Source organism: Sminthopsis crassicaudata, chromosome 3, assembly GCF_048593235.1.
Source record: "Sminthopsis crassicaudata isolate SCR6 chromosome 3, ASM4859323v1, whole genome shotgun sequence".
Taxonomy (NCBI): domain Eukaryota; kingdom Metazoa; phylum Chordata; class Mammalia; order Dasyuromorphia; family Dasyuridae; genus Sminthopsis; species Sminthopsis crassicaudata.
Window position 1 is genome coordinate 529,260,645 of NC_133619.1, and position 12,330 is coordinate 529,272,974.

The 12,330-nt window shown below is 33.1% G+C and overlaps 1 protein-coding gene across 4 annotated transcripts in view; it reads right to left on the reverse strand.

Moving 5' to 3' along the window:
- The window catches only part of CUL5 (cullin 5), an 89,726-nt gene that overhangs the window by 27,521 nt on the left and 49,875 nt on the right, over nt 1–12,330 (reverse strand). For all 4 annotated transcript variants that reach the window (XR_012488405.1, XM_074304335.1, XM_074304336.1 and 1 more), the window contains 2 exons: nt 11,280–11,425; nt 11,117–11,197 (listed from right to left, as the gene is read on the reverse strand). Coding sequence is in view for 3 of the 4 variants with exons in the window: in XM_074304335.1 (XP_074160436.1) it covers nt 11,117–11,197; nt 11,280–11,425 (227 nt within the window). In the remaining variant the exon portion in view is untranslated. The remainder of the gene's footprint in view (nt 1–11,116; nt 11,198–11,279; nt 11,426–12,330) is intronic.

The following is a 12,330-nucleotide window of genomic DNA, read 5'->3' on the forward strand; positions in this document are numbered from 1 at the left end:
GCTATTAAATTTGGATCTTTGCTTAGTAGTTATTGAGTATGATCTTTATTACTTGAAGATATATCTATGGCTCAGATGATGAATAGTCATGGAGACATTCTATTCTAAAAATGCAGAGAAATTCATGTAATGTAATAAAAAAGTTGTTTTTGTTTTTTTCCCATAGCTTAAATTTTACTCCATTTTTCTAAGGCAGTTTATAATTCACCCATTAGGATAATTTTACTAAAGAAGAGCAAAAAATAAAATCTAAGTACATTATAACTTCACAAAAAAGCAATTCAGGAATACTGGATGAAAGCTACCAAACAATCAGACTATCTTTATGGACTGTCCCTTGACCTAGGAGCCAGAAATATTAATTCTCCTGTTAAGTCATATGATGTCAATATCCCTTTAAGGATCTAATACAGGAAACTCATTCTGTGACATATTTAACAATAGCATAGAAAAGGATCTACTGCTTGAATAATAAGAATCAAACATTTGTGGGTCCCTCTTCCTACATATTTATATTTTATATATTTTATGTTCATATTGCTTCCTCAAAAAAAAAAATGTAAGGAAGGATATCATGAACAATGACCATTTAATGCTTCTCTTTGCATCTCTAGCACTTGGTACACAATAAATGTTTAATAAATGTTTGATTAGCAACTCTTTAAAACCTAGAACAGATAAAGGAGCTTTTTAAGGAAGTCAAACTTCTGATTAAGAATCCAAGCAACAAGAATCTTCAACCATAAGAATATGTGTACTCCTGTGTATTACTACTGAAAGTGTCTAAGATGAAGCTAGTTCAAGACTTTTGGCCAGTTTTTACTGAGAAAACTGTTTTCCTATCAGTTCTCAATGATAAAAGGCTCATTTTGATTCAAAAACTATTCTTTTTGCATTATCTTTTGCTTTACTGTTGTCACTGTGTATATTACACTCTTGGTTCTGAGTTTCTTCATTGAGCTGTAGAAGGTTTAATTTGATGTAATGTGTAGAACAGATTAAAAGGATATTTGGAGGCAGGGAAAGAGGGTCTGAACTAAAATAAATCATATTATTATAGAATAATGAAATCAGAAGGCACTAGACATGACTTCTCAAATACAGGTATTAAAATCATCTTCCCAAAGCAAAGGTCTAAACTTATGACTCTGCTGCTTAAGAATTTTCAGGGGTTCCCTATTCTCCCTAACGTGAAAGAAAAACTGCTGGGCTTGACCTTAGAATCTTTTACAAGTCAACTCCAGTACAGCTTTTTCCATGCTTCCTATACACCACTCCCCTTCATATCTTCTACATTTCTGCCAACCTAATTTTTCTTCTGTCCCCTCATTCTTCATGCCCGCTGCCCATTCCTGGAATATCCCCCTTTCTGGCCTCTACTGTAATGTTCTCTCTAAAATGTAAAGTTCTCTGTTGAGGTTTTCTTGGGGTCTCTGGGAGCAGCCTGTATTTCAGTTCAGTAATCACCACATGAGTAGCCAGGGGCTAAAGTCCAAATCCCTTATTGTCTCCTTCAGTCTTGTTCTCCTTCACTTGGGGCTCGGCTAGTTTTTCTGGAGTCCTATTTCTCTCCTTGGTTCCGAGAGCTTGAGCTCCCGCCTGCTCCTTTGGCTTCTGAATCTCCCCGAATCCAAAGATTTATGTTTCAGCCTGCAGCCACCATAAAGATGGATGATGGAATGAATCTGTCTCAGCCTCCAGGAGCTTCTAGTGCGCTTGTCTCTTTTCCTGGCCCTGAGAGCTTCTTGCTTATATGCTGTACACTGAGTATACACCAATCATAATATCGCTAGGAAACCATTATTTGTTATAGGATTAAATCAATGCTAAACTAGATTTAACCATTGTCTCCTCAACACCACTTAGTACCTTGTTTCAAGTTCTGGCCATAACATTTCCTTGTAAGATTAAATCAATCATATAGGACCATGTTAAATTAGATAACTATTGTCTCTATCAATTCCACTGACTTAGTACCTTATAAGAATCCTTTGTTCAGAGTTCTGGCCCATAACACACTACCTCCTAGAATCTACATTTTAAATTTAAGGTACAATTCATGTGTTGCTAGTTGGGAAAGCATTTCCTGATTCCAATTCTTATGTTTTCCCTCTCTTTAGATTAGTGTGTGTATACTTGCCATCAGTGAAGGTAGGAACTTCTTCATTTTGTCTTTGTACTGCCAATGCCTAACACAAAGTGAATTCATGAGATTCTTCATGATGCAAATTGGTTTGGTCATGAAGTTGACCTTAAAATTTCAAGTTAAGTTTCTTACTTCATCTTTAAGAAGCTTATACTATTTCTAATCTTCTAAGACTCTTAAGTTGGTGGCAACAATGTTAGAAAAGAATTGTAAACACTGTGGACGAAAAATGGAGAGAACTGCCTACTAAGATGTGAGGGTTAGGAAAGGGAAGGAACTCCAATGTTTGAATTTTGAGAGAATAGAAGAAATAATAGTGCTATTAATTAAAACAGATATCTAAAATTGAAATTAATTTTGTGGAAGATGAATTCAAGTTTCTTCCCAAGCATTTATTTATTTTCCTTCCAAATCCAAATGATAAAAGAAAACCTGAGTAGGCATATTCAAGCAAAACAAATCCCCACAATGACTATGTCCAAAAATCCTATCTTATTCTGTATGTTTAGTCTGTCACCTTTCTGTCAGGTTCTTTATCACTCATATCTTGGAATCATGGTTTGTCATTGTGATAAAAGTTCTTCCAAAATGAATTCAGTTTTGAACACATTGAATGTAAAGTGTGAAAGAAATATTAGTAAAAATGTTTTACTGCCATTTAGAAAACCTACAATTGGAATTTATTTGACAGAAAGATCGGACATGACAAATACAGAAATGTTTAAAAGGATTGCACATGTTTAACCTATATCAAATTGCTTGTTAACTTCAGGAGGGCGGAGGTAAGAGAGGGAGGGAGAAAAAATTTGGAACATAAAGTTTTACAAAAAAAAGTATTAAAAACTACCTTTATATGTATTTGGGAAAATAACATACTATTGAGAAAAAAAAAAGAAAAAAGGTTGGGGATATATATATATATATATATATATATATATATATATGGAAATCATTTATATAGATAGAGGTCACGAAAACATGAGAACACATAAAATGACTTAAAAAATAGTAGAAAGAGAAAACTGAGTCAAAGAAAAAACCCTGGGCAATCAACCAGTGAAATACTTATAGTAGCTAATAAATAGCCAGCATGCATGCAGTGCTTTAAGATTCTCAAAGCCCCTTTAACATACCATTTCATTTGATCTTCACAAAGATGGGTGCTATTCTCTCTACTGTACAAAAGAGGGAAGTGAGATAAACAGAGGTTAAGTGACTTGCTCAGGACCACACCAGAAAGTGTGCAAGGCAGAATCTGGACCCAGGCTTCCCTGACTACAAACCCAATGCTCTATCCACTGTATTACCTAACTGTTGAGCTGAGAAGTAAGTGCACTAAAGGAATCTAGTGTCATAAAGGGTCAAGAAGTGGAGAACATCAATAAAGGAAGGATGATCATGAGCAGCTAGATGGTACAGTGATTAGAGCATTGGCCCTGAAGTTAGGACTTGAGTTCAAATCTAGTTTCAGACCCTAATACTTCCTGGCTCTGTGACATTGGGCAAGTTAAGTGACTTGGAATTGGGAACTAGAAAGGAGGAAGGGAGATGAGTCTAAAATGCTAAAGAAAGATTAAAAACCAGTCTCAGAAAAGATCATTGGATCTTTGACTAGATGTAACAGAGAACTTTCAAGAAATCAGTTTGATCAAAGAGGGAGAACAAAAGCTAGAATAAAAAGGAATAAGGAATAAAGCTACTCATGTGTGGTGAAGGAAGCTTAGAGTAGCTTAAATTTTCTTTTAAGTACCTTGGAGATTGAAGGAAGAACTGTAGGACAATAATTACTGGGTCTAGGAGTAGCTATTATGTGATAAAGATTCCTGAGTGTATCTGTAGACAAAGGAAAAGAAACGAATAAAGAAAGAAAAAAGTGATACCTTTTCAGACAAGGAAGAGGAGAGGACTGGCAAAAATATGGAAAAACTGAAATTTGAAGAAATAAATTTAGAGATAAAGAGGAACTAATTTGAAGAAAGTCATGTTGGTTAGGATAAAGTTTCTTAGCATATAATCTCTAAAAGTCTATCCAGGATTATTATTTTTGTGATTCATATAGTAAAATATTCCTTTTAGCACTATTTGTGGTGGTAAAAACAAAAACAAAACTAGAAAGTTGAGTGCCCATCAAATGGTAAATAGCTGAATAAACTATGAAACTTCCTGAAATAAATAAATAATGACATAATATTGTAATATATTGCATTGGACTGTTATTGTATGAGAAGAAACATCAAAACAGAGGAAGCATGGCATAGGAGACAGAACTGACTTCAGAATAAGAAAGATTTAAGTTCAAATTCTATAACATTTCAACTCCCCATTTACTCAGTGCCCACTTTAAATCTTTTCCTTTACTGAAATAATGAATTTATTTAACATTTATATACTGTCTTCCCACTATTTCCTTTTATCTGACCATCATTATACTATCATGTCCATTCATGCATTTTAACATGAAGTAAAGGTTATACTTTGGAAAATTAAACAGGTACAAACTTTGGATAACACTTTTTTGCCAAAGTAATTTGGATGACATTTATCAGATAGCTAAATTCTCAGTAAATTATAAAAAGGAAAATCAGATATCAACTGCTACATAAATAGGATGTCAACTGTTCAAATTTATTTGATAATTTCCCCAGAGTCTGAGATCTTGAATAGACTACTTATCAGATATTCAGAATATCTACTTTTGGAAAAGCTAGTCTGAATTTCTATTTAATATCCTCTATTTTTTGCTATAGCACTAACACATTTCTTCACTGAAGTGAATCTTTTTTTTCACATTCTTCATCTTCAGAAAGTTTTATCTTTTTCTATGGTAAAGAATACCCTAAGGAAATTCTCCAAGAATAAATTTCCCAAAAGGTGTCAATTTGCATTCTAATTAAGCTCTTGTCAAAGTAGGAATCATTGGGTAAAACTGATTTACAGCCTTAAAAAATACTACTTAACTTAAACACTACAAGAAATCCAATAGTTACCTAGTGGCATTTCCTATATGCCCCTTTTACAGGGTAATGTGGTAAACACATGACTGTGTGGCAGTAACATAGAAACACTATATACATTAGACTCAACACAATACCCCTGGTTTAATATAAATAAACATTTTTTATGCATTTACTATATGCCAGGCTGATGATATAAAGAAAAAAACAAAAATTCCCTCTGTCCTCAAGAAATTTATACTTTTATCAGAGAAGATATATACATCATTGGATTTTAAACTTCACTATAGGCATCTATATAAGCATGCCATGTCTACTAAGAGTTATAGCTAGAGAAGTAGTTTTGAGTTGGACAAGTCTCTTGATCAACTTATGCTCCTAAATAGGAATTCTGCCTCTCTGTTTATGTTATATTATACAGTAAGGGGCTCTACTCAAGGAAAAAAAAAAAAAAATCTGTTGGGAAATTTGAGTAATCTTCCTAATGTAAAAATTTGATCACATCATTTTCCTGCTCACAAAAAAAACTTACAATGGCCTCCAGAACACTGCCCATGTGATAAAATATTAACTTTTTTTTAGTATTAGAATTCTTTTTACTTTTTTAAGGTAAAATAAAATTACCTAAATAAGATTATAGGCTATTCCTTGATTTTACTCTGAACTCTTTAAAAAAAAAAAAAAAAAAAAAAGAGGTCTGTGCATTTGGGCAATTCATGAATTCCCTCCACATGTCTGCTAAAACCCAATGAAGAACAGTTCACTGCTATCTTTTCCTTAAAGCCTTTCCTAATCCTTCCAGCAAAAGATAATTTAACACTTTACATTTGAATTACTCATGTCTCTCTTCTCTATTTGACCTTTCCTATACAGGTATATCATTCTACCATAATTATTTGTGTATTTGTCTTACATCCTTAATAGATTACAAATTCCTTGAAGCAAGGATTATGTCATAGAATTATGAAATTATATAATTTATAGAAATTAAATAAAATTATAAAATTTGATTGCCAGAAGAGATTTTGGTTATATAGTCATAGAGTCCAATCTACAGTCCAAAGATACTTCCATTTTATCATCTGACAAGTCAACCAGATTCTGTTTGAATATCTCAAAAGAAGTTTGTGTTTGGACAGGATTCAGTAGAGAAGAGCCTAGCATACTATGGTCTCCAGAAGTAAGCACAATTGAATGACTCAACAACAACATACTTAATATATATTTCTGTATAGAATAGAAAGATAAGGTGAAGAACTTACAGGAATGTGTGAATTCTTTTTCTGTATTTTATTTTCATCATTTCTGTGTTTCCCCTATGACCTGTATAATATGTTCAGGCCCATATTTACTTGAGCCTTGGCCAGCTATAAACATATTTACTTAACCTGAGCTGATGACATTTATCTATATTTGAATTTATCAATATTTAGTCTATTAGCTTGACCTCTGTCTGTTTAATTATCTGAAGCTTGAAGGTCTGATTTTGTTTTCTAGAAATCAGGTGATTTCGGGGAAACAGAAACCTTCCATTCCAATCTCTCTGGATAGCAACAATCAGTTAGATGCCTCCCCCTCCTCTTCTCAATGCTCTCTTACATGTGATATAATTTCTTGTATAAAAGCTGTGTATCTTTACTACTTCTTTAGCCCTCCTACCATGAGCTTTCTCTTTCCCTTATCTCGTGATAAAACGGCTCATCCTCCGGAGGTTTTAATAAACAACCTTTCTGCTTTCTACTGAGTGATCTCTGAGTAGTCATTTTAGGTAAGGTTCTTCTACATCCCACACACTTCCTAAATTAAAATGGATAATACTGCTGCTTATGTACTTTTTGTGGACATAGTACACATGTTACCAACCTTTAATTTTAAAAGGGAAAAAAATTACACTTCCTATACAAAGAATGGATAAAACTGAAAAGCCCTAAAAATAGTACAAAACTTCTCCTACAGATCTTTAATCAAGTATTATGCTATCCTTTTTTGTAAAGCAAAGAGGTATTGATGTACAAAAGGGATAAGGAGAAAAAAGTAACTGGAAGAGAAAAAACTGATTAGAATGGGGGGGGGGGGGGAAGAATCTAAATTTGGCCTATTATATTAGGAAAGAATAAAAAAAAGAAAATTGAGATTTGGGAAGGAAGAATATTAAAGTAATAAAAAACGACTTCAGAGAAAACTGGGAAGACATGTAAACTGATATAAGCTGAAGTGAGCAGAATGAGGAAAACAATTTATACAATAACAAGGACAACAACTTTGGAAATTAGATTAGAACCCTACCTATCCGTAACTAAAATTACTGAATTCAAAGCAAATTACTGAGGTATGTTAACATTTTAAATATGAAACTGAAGGTAGATCTGAGAAGTTCAAAGGTTAAGCAGACTATGGGAGATCTCTCAAAATTCTATAGAAGTGTTTACTCAAACAACCTTAACTTAGTTCTCGAGAATTGAAAGAAAGTACTCACAAATGATAATCTTGCCATGGTCATCACCTTTGAATAATCATTATTTTCTTAAAATAATATGAAACAGATGAACACAGAATAAAATGATTGTGATTATATATAGTTTAATCATTACTGTACTGTTTAGTTTATGTATAGGTAGATATAAAACAATTTCTAACAGGATAATAAGGTCTAAAAATACTCTAACCCAAGAAGAAATTTTATTTGATGACTTGATCCACTAGTTATTTTACATACAAATCAGGCTGACAAACAGTTGGGCAGTTATGGCAAAACTAATTGATACTGTGTGTAACCAATACTATTAGCTCAGATTTACTTAAAACTATATATCAAACTCATATTCCAAACGTTAAAAGCAGGGTTTATGGTTTGCTTAATTGCTTTGATTTTCCATTTGATTTGTTGTATGTTGAAATAGCAATGAAGCCCTCATACTCTAACATTTAATTTCCTGTGATGGTCAATGGCATTATGAGAACAAGGATGTGAACTAATCTGAACCAGATTAGAAAACAAAGTTTTTCTTCTGTTAACTTGATTATTCTGAAGTTATTTCAAATCCAAATCAAATGAAAACAGAAAATAATTATAAGATTTCATGTCTTCAATAAAAACTAGATCTGTTTTTTTTTCTTAACAGTATTCTATTTTTCCAAATAGATGTGAAGATAGTTTTCAACATTCATTTCTGTACCATTTAATGTTCAAATTTCTCTCTCTCCCTTCCTTGCCTTTTCTCCTCCTCCTAAGACAGCAAGCAATCTAATTTAAGTTAAATACATGCAACTGGATCTAATTTCAAAATAAACTGACTTAGTATTTTAAGGTTTTTTTTCAAAATCACAACAATGAATAACTTATAATTAGATGATCAAAGATGGCCTTTTTATATTTTTGCAATATAATTATGTTTTCTGTGATAGCTCAGAAATTCTCTTAGGAGCAGAAATTAAATATGAGATGAATAAAAATAATTTCTTCAGTCAATCAAAAAGCATTTCTTATATTTCAAGCACAGAGCTAAGCACTGCAGGTAAAAGAAAGGAAAAAATTTGGTTCCTGCCCTCATGGAATTTGCAGTCTAATTAGGAAGACAATATACAAATAACTATATACAAGATATATACAAAACAAACAAAGGGTAATCTCAGAGGAAAGGCCTAGTAACAGGAAGGCTTCCTGTATATTCTAGGATTTGAATTTGGACTTGAAGGACCAGGAGTTTCCAGAAGCAGGGATGAGAAAGCAGCACTCTAGAAATAGCCACTTCAAAGGATGGAATTGAGGGATGAGTCATGTATAAGGAATAGCAAGAAGTTTAGAGGAACCTACAATATAATTTTATACTGTAGGGAAATAAAATATAAGAAGAATGGATAGATTTTTAAATATCGAATAAAGCATTTTATACTTCATCCTAGAGGGTAATAGGGAGTCATTTGAGTTTGGAGTGAGATAGGATGGAATAAAAGTTAGATTTGCATTTCTGGAAAATCACTTTGACAATGGAGTACAGGATAAACTGTAGTGAGATTTGAGACAGGGAAACCAACCAGTAAGTTACTGCAAGAGATGTGAGTTAATAAACACCTGTACAAAGTGGATGGCAGTATCAGAGGTAAGAAAGGGATGTATGTGAGAAATGTTATGAAAGCAGAAACAATAAAATTTGATGATAGATTGACTATGTGGAATGAAAATAAGGAACAGAGAGCGATACTAAAATTGTGCCTTGGTGTTTAGCAGGATAACAGTATTCTTAACTAAATTAACAAAGTTAGGAAGGGAAGATTTGAGGAAATATATTATAAGTTATGTTTTGAGTTTGAATTGCCAATGGGATATACCATTCAAGATGAATAAAAGACAGCTCAAGACACCTGATTACAGCTCAAAAGAGATTAGTGCATGTGGGAATCATTTGTATATAATGATTATCCACCAGAGCTAATGAAATCTCCAAGTGAGATAGTATAGAGAGAAAACGGAAGGGGAATAAGGATAGAAACTTGGCAGATATCTAGAACTAGTGGATATAACCTGGTTACAAAGATGAGTAAAAAGAAGCAATTGTATAAGTCGGAGAATCCGGATGAAGGCAATGTCATAATAAAAAACTAAAGAGGAGAAAGAATCCAGAAGAGAATTATTGATAATATAGAGGGTTATTCATAGATCAAGAAGAATGAGGATGAAGGCAGAAAAATTTGGCAAATAAGAAATTACTGGTAATTTTGGAGAGAGCAAGAGAGTTTCAGTTGAATGATGAGGTCAGAATCCAGATTGCAGAATTTATGAGCAAGTGAAAGAAAATGCTGGTACTCCTCACTCAAGGAATTTGACCATAAAGTAGAAGAGAGATATCAGTTATATCAGATGAGGGACTTTTAAGAATGGGGAAGAGATGGACATGTTTCTAGGTAGCAGGGAAATGGCCAGTAGATATGAGATGGAAAATCAGAATAAGAATGAGGATGAGAAAGAGAACAATTTGCTGAAGATGTGAAGGCATAAAATTAAGAGTACATGTAAAGGACGTTGCCTTGGTGAGAAGGGCTATTTCATGTGAGATAGAAGGAGGCGAGAAGGTTAAGACAAGTGACATGAGGTGAAGAGAGAAGGAGAGAAAATTCTTGCTGAATGACCTTGATTTTTTCAATGAAGTACAAAGTGAGAAGATATGGACGAAAGTGTGCTTGATGATGGATGAAAAGATTTAGAGTAAGTACTGTGGTGCATTGGACAGAGAATTTATTAGGGAGGTATAAAATGACTGCAGTGAAGGTCTAGTCAATAGTTTCATGATTTTTCTACAGTTCCATTTGGCAGCATGCAAACAGGAGTTGAGGGGAATGAATATAATCTAAAGTTAGGCATTAGCAAGGAATAATTGCCAATAGAACAAAAATGAAAGGGATTAGATTGTAGAGAATAATGTAGGTTGAACTGATTTACCAAAAAGTAAGGAAATGGAGAAGAGCAGTGCAAAACAAGAACAATAGCCTGGGAAAGAACTAGGGTTAGAAGACCTAGAGGTCAGAATGAGGGCAAAGAATAGGGTCAAGGATTGAAAAGATAGAATGGCAACATTTGATTATAATCATATAAAGGAATTTAGGAATTCATAAGTGGAAAAGGACATCCTTGAGTGTAGCTGAAATAGAATGGAGAAATAGGTCATGGGAATTGAGCAGATTAGGGTAATGGAAGGAACATCAATGTGTATGTTGAAATGTACTAGTATGACAGCAGGAATTGGGATGGGGAGAAAAACTGTCAAACTGGGACTAAACTTGTTGAGAAAAGAAGAACAGTGTCCTGAATGTTGACAGGTAAGTCATTAAAATCTGGATTAAATGCTAAATTTGAATATAGTGAAGTGGCTGGCTTGGGGGACATAAATATCACTTTAAAGACTAACCTTTAAATGAGATTTTATAAAACATAATACAAAATAAAACTGATCAAGTTAATCTACTTAATGTAGCATAGTCAATTAATTCTATAGCATATTGATTTGCAAAAAATACTTACTGCTTCTACAGAGTTACATTCTCGCCTTGTTTCTAAATACCGAAGTGCTCTTTTTTCTTCTTCTTTTAATTTAGCATCTGCCTGTCCAAAAGCAAAAGGACAATCATTTTAAGAAGTGAAAAAACATAGTAATAATTATCTTATAAGGTAAGTTCTGACTTACATATTTCATATAGTTCTGTACACCATTTTGTTGTAAATAAGAAGGGGCTTGTGTTCTATAAAATCTTTCTGTCGAATCCAAGTATGCTTTTTCAAAATTGTCTCGGTAAATTTGAAGCTTATCCTCAGGATTTGAACAGAGATTAACTGAAGGAAAAAAAAACACCCAGAAAATTTTTTTACTCCAGTTATGATACAATTCATATAAAATATTTTAATTAAATAATAATAAAAATTATGTAGATTTTAAAAGAAAACCAAGACCACAAGATTTTAAGTGCCACTTATAGCGACTCTAGACACACAGTGCTAAGAACAATATAAATTCTGTCTATATGGATCACATAATTTAGTTGGGAAGAAGAAGCACAAATGTATAAAAAGATATATAAGATGGCAAAGATGTGCATGGTATAGACAAAACATTCTAATAGTCTGGGGGAGAGAAGAAATTATTTACAGCTATGATATTTGAGGAAAATGTTATAAAAAAGAATTGGGGCAGTAGGGAAAAAAACAGCTGTGAAAGTATAAGAAGAAATACAAAAGAGCAGGTTATACATAGAAAGTAGTGGTTGAAGGATAGAGTCCTTATGAGGAGTAGAGAGATATAAGGCTTCCACTTTACATACAGGTAGAATTATAGAATTTACAACTATAGATCTAGAAATGAAAGGGACACTGGAGGCTATCTGCTCCAATCCTTTCTTTTTACAAATGAGAGAATGAAGGCCCAGGAAGGTTATGTGATTTGCCCTAAGTCACCAAAAAAAAAAAAAACCACAAAAAAAAAAAAAACCCCAGGATTTGTGGACATCAGACTCCACACACAGGAATCTTTCCCCTTTGTCACACTTGAGCCATACCATACAGTATGAATCGCTGAATTCTAGGTTATAAAAATTGAACTTGATAGTGAAGAGTTATTGAAAGATTTGAACAGAGAGTGACACACAAAAAGCAAAAATATGGTATCAGAATACATGGTAGATTTATATAGGAAAGGGAACACAAAAAAAGAAACTGGGCAAGGAAACTGTTCCAACAGTCTA